This window comes from Silurus aristotelis, assembly GCF_946808225.1.
Source record: "Silurus aristotelis genome assembly, chromosome: 19".
Classification (NCBI taxonomy): domain Eukaryota; kingdom Metazoa; phylum Chordata; class Actinopteri; order Siluriformes; family Siluridae; genus Silurus; species Silurus aristotelis.
Window position 1 is genome coordinate 8,971,437 of NC_139592.1, and position 20,220 is coordinate 8,991,656.

The window sequence follows — 20,220 nt, forward strand, 5'->3', positions numbered from 1 at the left end:
ATATATATATATATATATATATATATATATATATATATATATATATATATATATATACATACACACACACACACACACACACACACACACACACACACACATATATATATATATATATCACACACACACACACACACACACACACATATATATATATATATATATATATATATATATATATATATATATATATATATATATATATATATATATGTGTGTGTGTGTGTGTGTGTGTGTGTGTGTGTGTGTGTGTGTGTGTATGTATGTGTATATGTGTGTGTGTATATGTGTGTGTGTATATGTATATATATATTCTGGAACAATTCAGCCTGGATCTTAATGATATTTAGACTATTGTAAGGGTCAGTAGATAGACAGTAGGCGCCCACAAGTGGAAGAGCGCAGTTGCCAAGTGGGATATTTATTACAGGGCGTATAAATAACACACGTCCATACCTTTTTTAGTACCTCCCGTTAATGTTGCGTCAAAATCCCGCCTGTTTCGACGTGACCTTTATCCCCGTCTATCAATCAGTTGCAAGAACCGCCCCTTTCTCACAGCCTATAGGCTAATTCACCTGTCAATCATCTTGTCCTTGCGCAACAACGCCCGCCCTTTTATGTCAGTCTTCCAAACTGGACGCTCGCGCTCTGTTTACTCCTGGGATAAGAACGAGGTACTGGGTGATGTACGACACATTTTTTTTGTATGGTTTTATTAATTCGCATTTATCCTTCGTATTTTGGCAAGAATAGAAGGGAGTTTTTGGTTTATAGGACTTTTTTCTTTCCCCAGGCTGTGCGCACGTAGTTGGTTAGCTTAGCTAGCGTTAGCTTAGACAAGCAACGTCAACATTGCTCACTCACTCACTCCCCAGTCAACCAGCCAGTTTTTTGCAGATTAGCCGCCTGTTTTTCAACAGTAAAAAATATTTCCGAGGCTAATTAAACTTGTCAACACTTAGCTGGCTAGAATGCAGTGTTATTGACGGCTGTTATGCAGCCTGCGGTGTAAAGGTGCAGGGTTTGGGTTTTGTTATCATTCGAATCGTACACAATTCGATTTAGTTTAATTTGTTGAACATTGGAAAATGTCCTAATTTCAACAAATTAAACTGGATCGAATAGTGTGTAGCTAAATTAGTTATGTATAGTCCAGACAAGGTGAGAGAGAAGTGATTGAGATGGTCTGGACATGTGCGGAGGAGGGACATGGGGTATATCGGTAGAAGAATGCTGAGAATTGAGCTGCCAGGAAGGAGGAAAAGAGGAAGGCCAAGGAGAAGGTTTATGGATGTGATGAGGGAAGACATTTGTGTATTTGTTTTGAAAGAGGCAGATGTAGAGGACAGGGGGTATGGAGACAGATGATCCGCTCTGGCGACCCCTAATGGGAGAAGCCGAAAGGAGAAGAAGAAAGTCTAATTAAAATATATAGTTGTTTTTTAATTTATAGGAAAAAATGAAATTGTATTGTGTTTGCTCAGTGGGATTTCTGGGATCCCACTGTCTTCATCTTCAGCCAGGTATTTATTGCATAACCAGTTAAACAGTCATTTTTCTATTCTGAGCCCAGTTCACAAAGGTTTGAGGTGAGATCAGGTTATTAGTGTTCAGTGGCAAAAACGGTGGAAACAAAGAAATTAAGGAAACTAATTATTAAAAGAAATGAAGGTCCACATAATAACGATATAATACTTGACTTCTATTTGAAAAAGATTTGATCAGAAATACTTACCACGGGATTTAAATTCACATCAGCAAGATATGATTCAACAATAATTTATTCAATGCCATATTATGCGTTACATAATGATTAGCACTGGCTTATCTGTCTTACACAGCGTATCAGCCATCATTTAATGTCATGCAAATGAACAAGTTCCTTTTAAAGCCATTTGCTTATTATGGGAAATAATTTTGTCCTGTTTTCATGTTGGTGTCTATAAGAGCAGCATAGGTTATGCTATTAATATAAGTTGTTTAACACTGATCTTGTACTACTAGTAATGGATTTTTCTGGTAGAAATTATGTTCAGGTCAGCTGTTTGCAAGGAAAGACCTTTGAGTCTTGCAAAGTGTTGCATTACCTGTGCCTTACTTTGTTACCCTGTTCTCTCTCACATTAACACACACACACACACACACACACACACACACACACACACACACACACACACACACACACACACACACACACACACATACCCATACATGCTACAAGGTTCTATTGTTTTCAGTTAACACACACAACAATCTGGTTTGCCCATAGTGATGACCTGTTTCTCATCTGAGCCATTGATAATGAGTATGTTTGTAAAAAGCAGGTAGAAGTAGCTTAGACTGATGCTGTTCTTTGTTTTTCTTTTGTGTTTTTTTTTTTTTTTTTTTTTTACTTTTGCAGGAAAAGGAGCATTTACTGTTGTTTAGGTCTTATGTGCCTTCTTGCCCCTTTCATGGGTGTCATTCAGTTTCATACCATTGCTGAAATTGTATTCAGATTAAAATCAGGATGTGTAGATATATCCAGTGCACAGAAGTTAAAGTTACTGTTAGGTGATATCAGCTGTGTTTATAAGGTATAATATATTAATCTTGCTGACATGGTTGCCCTTTTTTTGTTAATTTCAAAGGCTGCCAAGTCAGGTTGTGCAATATGACAGTATTCTATCGATATATAATAATAACCAGACACATTTTTATTCTAAGCTTTGCCATCATCGTCAAGTGTCAGTGGTCTCGTCAGCTTTTCCTGAAACGAAGTTGAAATATGCCTGAAAATACATTTCGTGCCAATGGTTAAATTCTCTCTTATTTTATTTTGCAAAAAACTTGCTGTGCAAGAATCTTTGTATTCACAAAGGCTGGTATTTTTTCTTCTCCAAAATAGTTAAATGATGCATGCAAATTGTATCATTACAAAAGCAATTTTGAGATACATATTTAATGGACACGGACACTTTAAGGACAATCACACTAAATCACTTTATTTTGTACTGTCAATATCTGCCATACGCATCCATCCCCATCTAGATTCATGTATATACATATATTTTTCTATAGTTTATACTTTTTTATTTTTTAAATTTATCTACCTTATTTTTAATCCTTAAATTCTATTTCTTTTTATGCTTAAATGTTGGACAGTCATACAAAGCATTTCACTGCATGTCGTACTCTGTATGTGACAAATCAAATTTGAACTTGAACTAATGAGAAAACATGGTGTAGAAGACATGCTGCTCAGAACTGGTGAATAATTAAAGGCATACTAACTGAAGCATAAAAACACAACCTTTTTACTTTTATATAGTGGTTTATACTTGATCCATGACATTGTATAAATATAGAAAAGCAGTGGCAATGCGAGTGGCACTGCACATAATTTGCATTATTATTTCCAAGTAGCACTGCACTTTATAATTATATTGTACTCGAATAATCCCCGGCTGTAGTAAACATTATTGAAGAGCTCTGTTCTCTTATCATTGTGATTGTTGTCCTGAGCTGCATCTCAAATTGAAAACTCTCAAATGAGTAAATGTAAAAATTCTAAGTCCCTGTGTCACAGCCTTTGCTTATTTATTTTATTTTATTTTTACTGCTACACATTCTGAATGGCTCAATTATTTTCTTCCTACTTCAGCTGTAATGTTTAGTGTTGTGCATCAGAGCTGTCAGAATTTCCATGTGATAGCCTTGCATGCTGTATTCTTGAATTAAATATGCCAGCACAGTAGTTCATGATCAACTCATCATTTCTCTGTGTTATACTTTTATAGGACTCATTCAGACTGCTGCTTTGGTCGAATGATGCTCTCTCACTGACAATAACATTACTAACTGTCCATCATGAACAGTGAAGAGGAGTTTTATGATGCAGAGACAGGTGGGAATGATGGATTATACTAAATATTTTAGGTACAGTCTATATATATTTCTTTTTTTGTAATCTTTGTTATTTTGTCACTCCCACAGGTTTGGAATCAGATGACTCCTGTGAAGTCAGCTTTAAAGATGCTCCTGGATTTGAGCGCAAACAGGCATCTAATGGCTGTGTGCGATCAGAGAATGGAGTGTGGGCACGAAGGTATGTTGTGTCAGAAGACAAAAAAAGGAAAAAAAAAAAGGGATGCATTTTTATTACATTCTATGTGTCTTTGTTTCCTGTGCAGAACAACCCTTCCTTCCCCCATGTTCTCCAGACATGACTTTAGTATTTGGGGTTTCCTGAAGAAATGCATTGGCATGGTAAGGGGAATGAAGCTTTTGAGTATTGTAGATCATGTCGTTTTAGTCACTATTCAGTCATAGCACTGTAGCATGACTAATCACAAGAATAGGTCACAATGACAGTCTTTTTTTTTCTCCTCTGTGCAGGAGCTGTCCAAGATAACTATGCCTGTGGTTTTTAATGAGCCACTGAGCTTTCTTCAGAGACTTACAGAATACATGGAACACACATACCTCATTCATAAAGCTTGCACATTGTCTGATTCGATAGAGCGTATGCAGGTAAGCAGATTGTCTCTAATTTGTTTATTTACTGTAAATTACTGTACAGAGATGCCTAATCATTTTGGGTTTTGTTTGTTAGCTTGTTGCTGCATTCGCTGTGTCTGCTGTGGCATCACAGTGGGAGAGAACTGGAAAACCTTTTAACCCTTTGTTGGGAGAGACATATGAGCTTATAAGGTAAGCTTAGCCCATTAATGTATATCTGCCAGCAGCTTATAATTGTTTTAAAAGTCCAACTGAACATTGATGTCAACCTTGTTGTTTTTAGGGAAGATGAGGGATACCGGTTGATCTCAGAGCAGGTTAGCCATCATCCCCCAATTAGTGCTTTCCACACTGAATCACTGGGCCAGGATTTTCAGTTCCATGGCTCGATTTATCCCAAACTGAAGTTCTGGGGCAAAAGCGTAGAAGCAGAACCCAAAGGAACCATGACACTAGAACTATCCAAGTAAGTAGTCTATAGGGGTAACAAACAGCCTTAATGTAACAATAATAATAATAATAATAATAATAATGCTGTATTTTGACATGCATGTGTGTTCTATAGGCACAAAGAGGCATACACTTGGACAAACCCTATGTGCTGTGTGCACAATGTCATCATAGGCAAATTGTGGATTGAACAGTATGGAACAGTAGAAATCATAAACCACAGGTAATGCACACTGCCTCTCTCCTGGAGACTGGTCACAGAGGAAACTATTCTACTTTAACAGTAATGAAATAACTTGAATAATGTTAGCGTTACTAAAATATGCAGATATTTTTTTGCTGTAGATCACTGAATAGGTTTAGTTGTGTCCTTCTGATTATTGACTGTCTGTGAGTAAACATTCACATGTTCTGTTTTATTAAGTACCGGGGACAAGTGTGTACTCAATTTTAAGGCTTGCGGTATGTTTGGCAAAGAACTGCACCTGGTGGAAGGTCATATCCAGGACAAGAGGTGAGATAGCACTGCAATGAAATGTCAGGGTATGGTTTTATTAGAATCATGCTTCATTTGGGATTCTTTTTTTTTTTTTTTTTTTTTTTTTTTTTTTTTTCACTTGTTAAAAGCTATTACATGCATCGATGACCTCTCATAGAAGAAATAAATTATCTAATAGCAATGGCTCCTTCCAGGGTCTAGTATACTAGATGCAAACATCAATTTGAACATTGAGGGAATTTATGGAACCGAAATTTGGTAATCTCCAAACATCCCAAGGCATTAGGAGTCTCTTGACATTTGAAGAGCCCATGTTATATCCAGCATATTAGGCATATTTACATTTATGGCATTTGCCCTTATCCAGAAGACTCACACTTATGTCATTGACACAACTGAGCAGTGGAGGGTTAAGGGCTTTTCTCAAGGGCCCAAAGGTGGCACCTTGGTGGTGCTGGGATTTGAACTCATGACCCTCCGATCAGAAGTCCAGTGTCTTAACCACTGAGCTACCCCTTCCCTTCAATTCCCATATGACCATAATGTTTAATCTGCCGGATGTTTAATCTGCTAACAGTATTGTGTGATTCTTGTTTAATATATTGTCTGTTTGCTTGAATTTAGCGATAATCATTAAAATTTGTAATCAGATATCTTTTTTTTTTGCGGGACAGTAAAAAGAAGCGGTGCATTATCTATGGGAAGTGGACAGAGTGCCTCTACTGTATAGATCCAAAGGTCTATGAAGCAAACAAGAAGGCAGATAAGAAGAGTGGAGATTCTAAGAAACACAAACGGGTAAAGATAATTGTTTACACACTTAAAATTATTCATAATATTTCCAAAGTGAGTAATGTATTTTGTGTTTGTGGCTGCGCTCGTAACAAATAAGTCTTAGAAGACTTTCCACATTATAAACTGCAATAATGTTTAGCAATAAAGTAAACAATGTAATGTATGTGCTGGTATGTATTGTGTAAATATTAAAGTAAAAATTTTAAAAATAATTAATAATTTTACAATACATTACAATACCATATAGTATAAATGGCCTTGTTTTTACCCCCTAGCACAGGCTTTATTATTCATTATGATGTGCTACTTTTAAGCATTTGTTTTTTACATTTTTTTTTTTTATTCAAAGTTAATTGTTTATTTAAAGTGTTCAATAAATAACACATTTATTAACACTACACTATATTTTTACTGCATAAGAACTCTAGTGGCATGCTCCATATCGTTTAAAAAGGACCATCTGTGTTTGCTTTAAGGAACTGAATACTGGTGGTGGTGCTGATGATGCTGATGAAATGCCAGATGTCCAAGAGACAGTCACTATGATCCCCGGCAGTACATTACTGTGGAGAATAAACCCACGACCTCCACACTCGGATCAGGTAACTTCATCTTGCTCTTTGCAGAGATGTTTGGCTTTTTTTTTTTTTTTTTCTTCCTGAAAAATATGTAATGTATATATAGAAATATTTATGAAAACCTCCAAGTTTTGCTTTAATATACAAAATATCTGAAGTAGGCTCTGCTTACATATGACATCAAAAATATATTGATTTAAATACTGAGCCTGCACCATATGGAAATATGTTTCTAGAAAATTGAAAAATGCAGTGCTAATATACAAATGTGTAAAGAAGAAAGCCAGCTTTTAATACTGTATTCTTTAACTTGCTCAATATTTGTATCTTTCTCAATAATTTCAATGAAGTATATTGTTTGATTTTCCACAGTTAAAATTATAAATGTGTTAATAGATTTTTCTATTTGCTAATGTGTCTATCCTTTTCTGTTCCTATCTAGATGTATAATTTTACTAGTTTTGCCATGATGCTTAATGAACTTGCTCCTGGCATGGAAGGAGTCATAGCACCAACAGATTGCCGCCTGCGACCAGACATAAGAGCAATGGAAAATGGAGACATTGGTAAATACAGAGTTCTTTTTTTGCTTATTTATATTCATTTATTTGTTTGTTTTAACTATTTGCTTTGAAATTTGATTTCTGCTTTGTCCATTCTTTCAGACACTGCAAGTCAAGAGAAAGAGAGGCTGGAGGAGAAACAGAGAGCTGCACGCAGGGAACGTGCTAAAGATGAGGAGGAATGGTCAAACAGGTAAATTCCAATCTGTTATTAGTATACCTATACACTCTTAGTGCTTTTTTTCTACATTTATTTATTTATATATATATATATATATATATATATATATATATATATATATATATATATATATATATATATATATATATATATAAATCTGTCACCTTTTCCAGATGGTTCCAGCAGGGCACAAATCCTTACACAGGAACCTCTGACTGGATCTACAAAGGTGGCTACTTTGACAGGAAGTACTCAAAACTCCCTGATATCTACTGATTGGCTGGGAAAAGAGCAAAGGAATACCTACTGTTTCTCCAGCACCTGGTCCTTACCATTATCTACTCACAAAAAGCCTTTATTTTTTATTTGTATTTTTTTTTTTCCAGCTATCAAAATGTGACACATGGATGAAAGGTTTACTGAACTGAGTAACAAAACCTCTCCTCCCTGCATTAAATCAATTCCTTTATGCTGGAAACCCGAAACCAAGAACTCAATACGACTGAATTAATTTATTTTTTGAAACGTAGGAAACGCAGTATGGTCTTCCACCACGTAATTTACTTTTAAAACAGTGGGTTAGGCTCAGTACATCCATAGTGAATAATGCACAAATTGTTGCCCACCTTATTATATTTAATGGCTGTTATACTCAGGTGTTTTATGGGTACACGATAGTAAAGTATTGCATTAACATCAAGAGAGAGATATGAGACAGTTTTGTCTATTTTCATTCTTATGCATCAAATTTTATATTATTACTATCATAACAAATATCTTGTCCAGAAATGTGACGTACATAAGAGTAAGCAACACTTTGGTATTTCCAGAAAAAAACTGAGCATTTAGAATTCAGTTAGTAAATTCAGTAGATGAGTAACATCTCCAGAAATAATAATCCCATTAGGATCTTTGAGGCACAACTTCTGTTTGTCTCCACTGATACACAGGAGTTTACCAAAAGTTGCATGCTCATTCCTCAAATGCATGCTTTCTGGCTAGTCAAATATAAAAGCTGCTTATTGACCATTTTTACTTTATGAACAAAGAGGTTTTTAATGGTATAGAAGCCAATTAACACCTTTCAACAGCCAAGAACTCGAGTGTATTCTTATTCATATTTTCAAGTTGATTATGGTTGCCAAAGTGACTCTCCTTTTGTGGAAATTAAAGCCATAAAACTCATCAGAACTGCATGTGTGTGTTTAGACATTTTCACACACTTATGCACAGGCTTCATTTAACATAAATAGGTGCTATATGTGTTTCCAGAACTAGCTACTTAAGAATGTTTCAGCTTAACATACAATTTAAATGTATAAACTACTCAGCTGCTGCTTGGTAGAGTCTGAACAAAATATGTTTTAGTACTAAAATGTATGTGTACTTCTGAAAGACTAATATATAAAAAAAAGTAAATGGGATATTCATTCACTACTACAAGGTGTTTCAAATGATCTCTCAGATGATGCTGTCTTTCTCATACTGTGCATTTCTCCCTGTCCTGCTTTCTTGCACACAAACACAGATTAAATAATCTATGCAAACATTTATTAAAATCTTTAGAAGATGTAATATGACAAACTTGTTACTGTATTGAGAATGTTTGGTTTATTCCACTGTCCAAGTCCAACTTTGCAAACAAAGGGATGGTGTTTGTGTCCCATAAAATGACTATATATGTAAGAGTTGGTCACACATTCTCACTTTTAGCTTGAGATCATTTTTGCTGTATCTCACATTGACCTTAATGAAGATTGAACTTCATTAAGGTTTTTGGCCTTCACTTATCTGTTCTGCTGGATTCTACTGTTTTTGACTGGGACAAAAGGTGCGAGTGTTGCAACTAGTAAATTTACGATATAATTACAATATCCTTACCCCGATCCAACTTGAGACAAGTATGTCATTCATTTTATGGGAAGTTTAAAAATTAACCATATGTATTCCATTATATATTATTGTAATTTACTGTAATTAAAGCGGCGGTTAAATTCTAAATATATATTATATAAATATAATTTGTACTGTTCTTATTCAACAGACTTAATGTAAAAGTTAAAGGCCATTAATATAATGTGAAATTCATTCGGTCAATGTTACGATGAACATGTGCCAGGTCCCACAGAGTGCATCTACATGAAGCAAACATTGTCAGTATGGTAAGTGAAGCGGTTGGAAGCATGTTGTTAATGTGTTTCCACTACATTAACAGAACATCAAGTGACCCGTGTAGGCTTTATATAGTTGCACTTAAAATAACTTTCATATATTTTCTATAGATCATCATAATTGCCAATTGTGACCCTTAGGTTGTGTAACATGATGTAAATCTGCAAAAAAAACCTAACAATATTAAATGCAAATTAGGCAATAAATAAATTCCAGTAAATACAAACCTGTGCATTTGCTTTATTTATGGCATGCTGATTTGTTTAAACATTCTCTACTCTTGAGTCCAAGCATGTTTATAGTATTAAAACTATTGAGCATTCCTCTGTTATAACTTCAACACCATAATACACTCACTTCTTTTACTCAAATGTGCATGCAGCATCGGAACAAATTTTTATAGTAAATAGCAATAATATGTTAAACTCAATTTTGGTACCTTTCATACAAGGAGAATCCAATGCAATGTAAATGGATAAAAGGATGTTTCAATGTCACTGTCTCTAAACCATACAACATCACAGGTCTCACCACAGTCCTATAAACTTTCCCTTTCACTCTTGCTTCAATCACAAATCACTCCTGCCACTCTTCTCCACCCACTCCACCCTGCCTGCACTATTTTCTTCACTTCTCTAACACACTCTCCATTACTTTGCACTGTTGACCCCAGGTACCTGAACTCCTCCACCTTCACTACCTCTTCTCCCTGCAACCGCACCACTCCACTGCCCTCCCTCTCATTCACACAATGTACTTTGTCTTACTCCTACTAATTTCATTCCCCTTTTTTCCAGGCTCCTCTCAACCTGCTCCCTACTCTCACCACAAATAACAATATCATCCGCAAACATCATAGTCCACGGAGACTCCTGTCTGACCGCGTCCGTCAACCTGTCCATCACCACTGCAAACAGGAAAGGGTTTAGAGCCGATCCTTGATGCAGTCCAACCTCCATTTTGAATCAGTCAATCATTCCTACTGCACACTTCACTGCTGTCACACTGTCCTCATACATATTCTGCACCACCCTCACATACTTCTCTGCCACACCTGACTTCCTCATACAATACTACAACTCCTCTCTCGGCACCCTGTTATACACTTTCTCTAAATCCACATACACGCAATGCAACTCCTTCTGACCTCTACACTTCTCCATCAACATTCTCGAAGCAAATAATGCATCTGTGGTGCTCTTCCTTGGCATAAAACCATACTGTTGTTCACAGATGGTCACCTCTTCTCTCAGCCTGGCTTCCACTACTCTTTCCCATAACTTCATGGTGTGACTAATCAACTTTATTCCCCCTGTAGTTACTGCAGGTCTGCACATCTCCCTTATTCTTAAAAATCAGTACCAGCACATCCTTCCCAGCTCAGTCCCTCTGTCTGGCCAATCAGTATAAATCCTTTTCTCCTTCCTTAGTGTCGAACGTCACATACAGCTCCTCATATGCCTTTTCCTTGGCATTGCCACATCCCTATTTACCTGCTGCCGCATCTCCTTGTACTCTTTCTTACTTTTTTTTTTTTTTAGCTCTCTGCCGAACCCAATTCTGTTTCGCCAACTTCTTTCTCCTTATGCTCTCCTGCACTTCCTCTTCCATCACCACGTCTCTTTGTCTTCCTTTCTCTTTCCAGAGGTCACACCAAATACCTTCCTAGCTGTCTCCCTTATCACTTCTTCAGTAGTTTCACATTCATCCAGCACCTCTTCACCACCACCGAGCCCCTGTCTGACCTCTTCCCTGAATCTCACACTACAGTCTTTCTCCTTCAGCTTTCACCATCTTATTCTTCTTTCAGTCCTCTCTCTCCTCCTCTTCTTCCTTACCTCCAAAACCATCCTACAGACCACCATCCGATGCTGTCTAGCTACACTATCTCCTGCCAACACCTTACAGTCTCCAATCTCCTTCAGGATGCATCTCCTTCATAGAACATAGTCCACCTATGTGAATCTTCCTCCACTCTTATACGTCACCCTATTATCCTTATTCTTCTTAAAATAAGTAGTTACCACTGCTATTTTCATCCTTTTAGCAAAATCTAACACCTCTTGCCCTCCACATTCCTCTCCTTAAGGCCATACTTACCCATCACCTCCTCATCACCTCTGTTCCCTTTACCAACATGCCCATTTTAATCTGCCCCAATCACCAATCGTTCTTTCCTAGGTACACCTTCTACCACTCCATCTCACTCCAGAATTTTTCTTTCTTCTCCATCTCACAACTCACTTGTGGAGCATAGGCACTGATGACATTTATCATCATTCCTTCAACTTCCAGCTTCACGTTCATCACCCTATCAGAAACTCTCTTCACCTCCACTACACTCTTACTGTACTCTTCATGATCACCCATACACCATTTGTCTTTCCATCCACACCATGATAGAACAGTTTAAACCCACCTTCAATGTTCCTGGTCTTACTCCCTTTCCACTTAGTTTCCTGCACACACAAGATACCTACCTTTCTCCTCTCCATCATATCAGCTACATCTATCCCTTTACCAGTCATAGTACCAACATTTAAAGTGCACACCCTAACCTCCACTCTCCTCCACTTCTCCTTTCCCTGCCGTCTTTGTAGACGTCTTCCTCATCTCCTTCTCCTCAGAGGAGGTAGCTGAATTTCCACCGGTATCCTGTTGAATAACAATACCTGTGGTGGTCATTGGTAACCCGGGCCTCGACCGATCCGTTATGAATAATCTGATTCGTGATCTGCATATTTAATTTGGCACGTTTTACGCTGGATTCTCTTCCTAACACAACCCTCCCCATTTATTTGGGCTTGGGACCAGCACTAAGAGTACACTGGCTTGTGCAACCATAATGGCTGTATTACGTAATATAACGTAATAATACGTAATATAAGACTGGTAAAAAAAAAAAAAAAAAGTTTATAAAGGAGGGAACTGTACCTTGGGGGAAAAATATATAATAATATAATATAAGTTGTAAAAAAATATTTTTTCCCCCACACTAAAATACAGGGTGTGAATACTTTTGCGCTGTACACGTGGGATTCACGGACACGAAGGCTTCATTATTCACGCGGACATCATGACTGTGCATGTTTGGCCAACCGCCCTTGTATGATATTTGAATGACATGAAAATGAACCAATCATTACGCAGACCGAGCGGTCGGCTGCCCAATCAGGTCGAAGGTATAGCGCAGTTTTATTTGCAATAAGGTTTGTCGTCTTCCCTGTTTCTGTTCAATTGTGTAGCATTTGAGTCGAAAGAAATGTAAGTTATAATTTCTATTTGGAATTTATAATATGCACTACTAACAGTTTCGTTTTGATAGGTGATATATAAAACGTATAAATATACTTATCAATAATAGGTGTGAAATTCAATAGTTTGGCCCAAAATAGCACTTCGGTGGTGTGACTAGAGAACAGTGAGAGTTTGCTACCTAGTGCTAACATCGGTTATTTGTAAACACATTTTACAAGCTTTATATTTCCTAAACCATCAGATTTATATCAAAAATAAAAACAGTAAACCGTATGTTTGTTTTAGTTTAGGTTTAGTTACCTAGCAAACACGATTTCCGGTACAAAATGCATATATTTGCTTTATGTTTAAGCTAACGACTGTTCAGTTCAGGCAGCGCCATGTTCAGAAAACACAGACACACGACTTACTTTCCCCAGAGCTTTACCACTTAATTGTGTCTTGTTCTCCTAAAAACTTACAATCTGAAAACTGATTGGACACTATGTCAGGTTTTCTAGATGTGTAAAATGAAGCTGTGTGTTTAATCTTAAAGTAATCTCGTATAGATCAGATTTTCACATATTTTACCGTAATACATCTGTCGTACATTTAATGTAAACTGTGTTTAGAAACTGTTTTGAATGAAATATAGCTGGAGCTATCAATTAGTCTGCCGATTATTCCATCGATTCCTCGAGTAATCGGATACGATTATTCATTAAAGAGCAATACTAAATATACAAGAGAAAATAAGTCAGGACTCTTTAAATGAACAAGTAATTTGTTTCCTTTTTAGAAAAATTATGCTGAAATTGAATACAAGAAATATCTGTGAAAACTAATTTAATTGTAATATTACATAAAAATGCAAACACGCACGCACATATATCTTGTGTGTATACAAATAAAAAAATCAAATAAATAAACAGTAATTTAAAAAAAGAAAAAAAAGAAGGGTAAACTCCCTTATTTATTTTTATGATTTAGTTTAGAAATCATCCCAATTTTTTTTTTAAACTTTCAGTTGTTTTCTTTGGTCTGAATCTTCTCCTTGGCCCTTGCTGTTTTTTTTCTGTTCCTCCATTTTTCATTCTACAGTGTCTTCTGTGTTTAATGTCCTGGTGCATCAGTAATATTGGTCCGTGGGGAAACAAAGTTCTCTGTGTATAGGTAAATTGACTATTGTATTTAAATCAATTGAGTTACTTGAGGAATCGTTTTAGCCCTAATATAATCTAGTATTTATAATCGATCCTACTCTTATATACACACACGCGCACATATATGTAAAGAACAAATTTAAACTAGTGTTTATAAACTGTCCGCTCATACACACACATGCACACAGATAAAATATTTTAAACATTTATTAAAATGTAAATTATATATTTAAAATATATAATGTAACATCCTTGTGTAACTGTATTGAGAATGTTTGGTTTATTCCACTGAAGTTTAACTATGCAGACCAAGGGATGGTGTTTGTGTCCCATAAATGACTATATGTAGGGTCTTGGTTCCACCCAGTTTGGCCTTTGTAAAGATTGAACTTCATTGAGTGTTTGATTAAGTTTTTGTCATTCACTGATGTATGTTCTGCTGGATTCTACTGCTTTTGACCAGGATTATGTGCTCAGCAAAAGGCGCATATGTAGGAACTCGTAAAATGTTTATATAATTAGAGAGCCATGGGGGGGGGGGGTGACAATAGGAATCTTGCCCAGGGTTCCAAAAGGCTAGAAATAGCCCTGTTTACTCTGGATGTAACAGAGAGAGAGAGAGATTTCCCATGCTGACGGTGTGTATGGGGATGTGTGTGGGAAAGTGGAGGTTGCCAGGTGAAGGTGCGCCATTCCACGTGTGTGCGTGGTTTATGCGTTTGGCGTCGAGGAAAGATGTGCGTTACCGTGAGTGTGTGTCCTGGCGTGATTACGAGGAAAGCGGCAGGGCAAAAGTAAATGAAAAATAAAATAAGCTCTGTCTGTTGAACCATCACCTGTCGTCTCTTTCTTCCAACCCGGAACCAGTGAGATATGTTCCAGGTTTGTCATATTGCCACGTGATGTAACTACTTTAATTTAGCAAATCTTGCACAGTTCCTCTCTCTGCTCAGCGTTGGTGACCGCCTTCAGCTTTGCTATGACAGTTCTGGGAAACAACCACATATGGCTACAAATGTCAGGTGTCCCAATACTTTTGTCCTTATAGTTTATAAAGTATAGATGAAGGAAACCGTTACAGATATAGCAGTTTATATTAGTTTTTGTCAAATTCGCTATGAAGACATTCTAAAGCTAAGTACAAAGTAGGGTGTGGGCTGGGCAAACACTGGTGCTCAAAAATTCCATCTATTGAGTTATTGAGAAAATTGGTGACCACAAATTGGCCAGTAGGAACACAGACTTGTGTAATTAGGACTCAGTCACGCTTTATATAATGGTGGTGAGTCAGCAAACCTGCTCTTTCAACTTGTATAACCAGCAACAATTATGTGTGCTGTAGAGTTCTTGAGTCCAGGAGAGTCTGTAAAATCTGCACAGTGTTGTGTTGAAATCTGTTTTCTCAACAAAGAAGTGTTCATATTTAGCTACAGCCAACAATTTGTGTGTAGAGCAGTCCACAAAATAAGAAAGTGACATAAGTGTTCTCTGTTAATAGGCAATTCTGGCTTTTTTTTTTTTTTTTTTTTTGTGGAAACTTCTTGCCAAGCTGCTACTGGATCATCGCAGGCTCAGAATGATGAGAAATACTAGCAGTTCTCTGGGGGGTTAAAGAAGCACATTTACATTCATATCTAACATTTAATTTCGTATCTCGGCCACAAGGGGTGTTGGGAACAACCTGGCTAACGGCCCACCTATGTGGCTTACTGAAAGGGTGTTTGAAAGTAACCATCACACTAACAACACTTTGAGGGGTGAGGTAATCTTGAAGAATTTGAGGAAAATGCTAGGTGTAGCAGCAGCATGAATATCTTTGAACAGCACACCCCTGAAGGGAATTCTGAATGTTTACTGAAGCAGCACAGTTAGTACATGCTCGCATTCATGCAAAAGCTGCAACTATTAAACTATGTGTTGATAAATTAGCAATTTTGTACAGTATGAATGATCAGGATTCTATAGTTGGTCTTGCTGCTTTAGTCCTATTTTTGTTTTTACATGAAGGTGATTTTATATTCTTTCTGCCATTCCACTTCAGATGTCTTCTGGGGCCTTATTTCCAAGTTTGGTGTCTGGGTCGCGTGGCTCATCCAGCAAATATCTAGTGGAGTTTCGTGCTGGGAAAATGAGCCTGAAAGGAAGCGTTGTGACCCCTGACAAACGCAAAGGCCAAGTCTACATTCAACAGACTGACGACTCACTTATTCACTTCTGCTGGAAGGACAGGACAACTGGGAGCGTGGAAGATGTTAGTACTGATCTCTAGGTGTAGTTTTTATATAGTGGTAATTAGTAGTAGATAATGCATGCAACATAAGTAAAAAGTGCATATAAAATACTTTTTATCATTATTGTGTGAACTCCATTGATCATGCAGTGTTCAGTCATGCTAATGCCACATCCAAAAAAAGCTGGAGAAAAGCTGAATATATGATATTGTTTTTATGCTTTGTAGGATCTGATTATTTTTCCGGATGACTGCGAGTTCAAGAGAGTCAGTCAGTGCACAACAGGTCGTGTCTATGTGCTGAAGTTCAAAGCAGGCTCCAAGCGGCTCTTCTTTTGGATGCAGGTGTGTGATCCTTGACTCTGAATCATATTTTGGTTTTGTTTATACTCATTTTTGTGAAATAAATAAGCTAAGCAAAAGCCTAAAAAGATTTTTTTTCCTTTTTCTCCCCCAAATAGGAACCCAAAACTGACAAAGACGAAGAATACTGCAGGAAAGTAAATGAATACTTGAACAATCCACCCATACCTGGTGCCCTTGGTGGTGGTGGTAGCAGTCATGAGCTTTCTGCTCTAGGAGGTATTTATTTAAACACAAACCCACTTCTGATTTTCAGGGCAGAAATAATAATTTTAGTGATCTGGGCCTTTTTTTCCCCCTATTATTAAATTATTATTATTTTTTTTTTAAAACGTCCATTTATTTAATAGATTTTTTATCAGCTAATTAAATAAATAGCAGGTAGTAATTATGATGTAACCTAGCTAGATAACCATTTGAGCCTGGCTTCACTGCAGTTCGTTATTCATAACAAGAAGTAACTTATCAGCATGTGTATGCAAATGGGGTGTTGGATGTAAAATCTAAAAATGAATATGAAGGAGTATGCTGCCATTTGAATAGGGAAATCTGTTCGCTTTTGTCTCCTTTTTAAAAGGTGAAGGTGGCCTGCAGAGTCTTCTGGGTAATATGAGTCATAATCAGTTGATGCAGCTGATTGGACCAACTGGACTTGGTGGACTTGGTGAATGGCTGTTCTCATCTTAAACATGTTCACTTGTATAAGAATATGGCTTGTGTTACATCTTAACAGAAAGGTTGGCTCTTGTGACTGAGACTTTTTGTTTTATGTACCAGGGGGTCTGGGGGCTTTAGCTGGACCAGGACTTGCCAGCCTGCTGGGAGGCAGTGTTCCAGCAACCAGCAGTTCATCCTCGAGGTAAAACGTCGAAGAGATAGAGACTGAATTATACATGTTATTCCAAATGATTCACCAGCTACTATAAATCATTTAGTAACTACAGTGAAACTATTGATGTAGGCATTTATGAGAAATGTGAGTCTTAAATGTGGGTTTAAAGGCATAAATGGCCCTTAATCATTAGAAAGTGAAGGTGTTGCAGGCACTGTTATGGATAAACTTCTGTCTGTCTGTTTGATACACCATAGTAGCAGAGCTAATACAAGAGACACACCTGTTTAGCTTTTAAACATGATTAGTTGTCTCCATTCAATGGGCTTTTTCAACTTTGCATAGGTAGGTGGAGATGAATCAGGTCCAGTTCCATCCTGTGGACTTTTGGCATTTCAGGGAGGGGTACTTGTAACAACCTGCTCCTTTAGTCAACAGCCAATACCACTAATAGATCAGTTTGTTTTTGACCAGACATTACAATGAACAAGACACACAATCTAAGGCTCTCTGACCATTGTTCTGTGGCCCAAAAAGCATTGGCCTAATTTTTCAGTGCAGAACACAAAATTGTTCAGGATTTATATGGGTGGATGTAGTTAACCTGAAACTAGAAGCTTTGTTTATAAACATATGGAAATGAGCATTTTGGATTTTCCAAAAGAACTATGAAGTAAATTTTTCTAGTTTTGCTAGCCATGTCGTTTTCTAGGCAACTTTGATAACCAAGTATTAGGACTTTAAAACCCTTTAAACAATTAAAATGATTTTTTTTCCTTTCTTTAAGCTCTCGCAGCCAGTCAACCGCTGTTACTCCTTCCTCCACATCTGCAGCTGCTCGCCTCAGCTCCTCTCAAGTTCAAACCACTCCAACTACCCCCTCTGCCACCACTGGGGCCTCACCTGTGACCACACCTACCACTCCTGCAACCCCTGCTCCCTCTGCTGGGGCTACCAGCCCCACCCAGCCTATCCAGCTCAGTGATCTTCAGAATATCCTGGCAACCATGAATGTTCCTGCAGCTGGGCAAGGAGGTGAGTGTTGCAAAACTACTTCAGTTTCAGGTGATGTGGTACTTAGGGTTTAAGCCCCCTGCTGCCCGTAAGGGGAAATGCATTAAAAACATGGAAATTACCGTGGTGTTTGAACCATGTATACCTGGCGGTACTTTTTTGTTTTTGTTTTTTTTAAAAGACATACTCTTCTGGGTCAGCTGCCTAGAAAAACAAACAAATGAAACCTGATATCACATCAAACTTCACATACTCAAATTACACTGTTTGTGCACTCATAATCTCTGCCAATATTGTGCTTATTTTTATCTTCAAACAGTTGATCTTGCCAGTGTTTTAACACCAGAGATCATGGCACCGATTCTGGCAAACGCAGAGGTTCAGCAGCGACTACTTCCCTTTCTTCCATCTGGAGAATCTCTTCTTCAGAGCACAGATGAACTCCAGAACACGCTGACCTCACCACAGTTTCAGCAGGTCAGTCTCTCTCATGGGTCATGTGTTTCCAAGGTGAAAGGCAGTGACTACGTTTAGCAAGTAGATAGATAAAAAAATCTTGCCTGGTGATCTGTACCAATCTTCAGTTTGTGCTTTAACGTTAAGAAACAAACCGATATAAAATTAGTACTTATTAGTAAATGCACTTTATTCTTTTTAATGAGCAACATGAGGCACATTAATCAAATGGCCACATTTTGCCTAATGCTAGAGAAGTTGTTTTGTTCTAATTATTCAATGCACAAAGACCTACAGATCTGTAATAAGCTATAAGTAAATCTATTTTAAATGGCAACGCAAACTAAGATGTCTGTCGTCTCTGCTATAGTGGTGTTTAAGTACTTGCTTCAGTCAGCTGAAATACTTTCTTAGCACTGTATTTAGACTTCTGGCCACCAGCTGAGGGAAATGCTGTTGTGTGGTGCTTATATCAAAGTTTTGTTTCCTTGTTTTTTTTTACACACACACACGAGCTGACTGATCTGCAGTCTGAAGAAATGTTTGTCATTTTCTTTTTCTATTCAGTCGATGAGTTTGTTCAGCAGTGCTCTAGCATCGGGGCAATTAGGACCCCTGATGAATCAGTTTGGATTGCCTGCAGAAGCTGTAGATGCAGCCAATAAAGGAGGTAAATGACTAATTTCTATCCAGCACAGACATTCCTACCCAAATGAAAATATAAATTAAGTGTGCATGTAGTGACATTGTCTTTATGTATGTTTTGCAGATGTAGAAGCATTTGCCAAGGCTATGGAAGGTGAAGCCAAAGCTGAGCAAGACGAAAAGCCTAAAGACAAGAAAGATGACGAGGAAGACATGAGCCTTGATTAGTTTAACTCAGTTTTCCCATATATTTTACTCATTTTTAAATTCATTTAGTTTAATAAATTTAGTTCCAAAACTATGACATCTAGTGAATGCTGGGATAAAATAAATAAATGGCAAGTGCTACATGTCTGGTTGGTCAGTTATTCCAATGAAATAAGGGAGAAGAGTGATTGCTGATAGTTTACACATTTAATCATTTTTTCACACCAGTAGAGTTAAATTTTTCATATCTATACTGCACAAAACATTGGCATCATACATACATAAATCTACCATGTGTGTTTTTGGCAAAAAAGATGTACAAAAAGAAAATT

The 20,220-nt window shown here is 37.2% G+C and overlaps 2 protein-coding genes across 4 annotated transcripts; both read left to right on the forward strand.

The window, feature by feature from the left end:
• The first annotated feature begins 583 nt into the window (after positions 1-583).
• On the forward strand, positions 584-9,967 carry osbpl2a (oxysterol binding protein-like 2a). 2 transcript variants are annotated; one of them, XM_083569899.1, is made up of 14 exons: positions 584-677; positions 3,783-3,889; positions 3,979-4,090; positions 4,176-4,251; positions 4,381-4,515; positions 4,598-4,695; positions 4,787-4,969; positions 5,069-5,176; positions 5,378-5,467; positions 6,127-6,250; positions 6,724-6,849; positions 7,268-7,391; positions 7,491-7,581; positions 7,743-9,967. In XM_083569899.1, exons 2-14 carry the CDS (start codon positions 3,853-3,855, stop codon positions 7,843-7,845), a joined length of 1,407 nt encoding a protein of 468 aa, XP_083426025.1. In that variant the 5' UTR covers positions 584-677; positions 3,783-3,852; the 3' UTR covers positions 7,846-9,967. The 2 variants fall into 2 exon arrangements, with proteins under 2 accessions (XP_083426025.1, XP_083426026.1); XM_083569900.1 differs by having other exon boundaries at positions 589-689.
• Positions 9,968-12,823: 2,856 nt separating this feature from the next.
• LOC310741712 (proteasomal ubiquitin receptor ADRM1-like) lies at positions 12,824-20,027 on the forward strand. 2 transcript variants are annotated; one of them, XM_083569919.1, is made up of 10 exons: positions 12,824-12,950; positions 16,183-16,392; positions 16,600-16,716; positions 16,833-16,953; positions 17,312-17,398; positions 17,512-17,593; positions 18,354-18,601; positions 18,900-19,057; positions 19,604-19,706; positions 19,806-20,027. In XM_083569919.1, the coding sequence occupies exons 2-10, from the start codon at positions 16,183-16,185 to the stop codon at positions 19,907-19,909; spliced, it is 1,230 nt and encodes a 409-aa protein (XP_083426045.1). In that variant the 5' UTR covers positions 12,824-12,950; the 3' UTR covers positions 19,910-20,027. The 2 variants fall into 2 exon arrangements, with proteins under 2 accessions (XP_083426045.1, XP_083426044.1); XM_083569918.1 differs by having other exon boundaries at positions 12,849-13,005.
• Positions 20,028-20,220: the final 193 nt, after the last annotated feature.

Excerpts from the sequence above, each read along its gene's own strand:
- osbpl2a (XM_083569899.1), top strand. The coding sequence starts at position 3,853 with ATGAACAGTGAAGAGGAGTTTTATGATGCAGAGACAG. Across the intron at positions 4,091-4,175 it reads AATGGAGTGTGGGCACGAAG|AACAACCCTTCCTTCCCCCA; the intron begins GTATGTTGTGTC and ends TTTCCTGTGCAG. Across the intron at positions 7,582-7,742 it reads GAGGAGGAATGGTCAAACAG|ATGGTTCCAGCAGGGCACAA; the intron begins GTAAATTCCAAT and ends CACCTTTTCCAG.
- LOC310741712 (XM_083569919.1), top strand. The coding sequence starts at position 16,183 with ATGTCTTCTGGGGCCTTATTTCCAAGTTTGGTGTCTGGGTCGCGTGGC. Across the intron at positions 16,717-16,832 it reads GGCTCTTCTTTTGGATGCAG|GAACCCAAAACTGACAAAGA; the intron begins GTGTGTGATCCT and ends TCCCCCAAATAG. Across the intron at positions 19,707-19,805 it reads AGATGCAGCCAATAAAGGAG|ATGTAGAAGCATTTGCCAAG; the intron begins GTAAATGACTAA and ends TATGTTTTGCAG.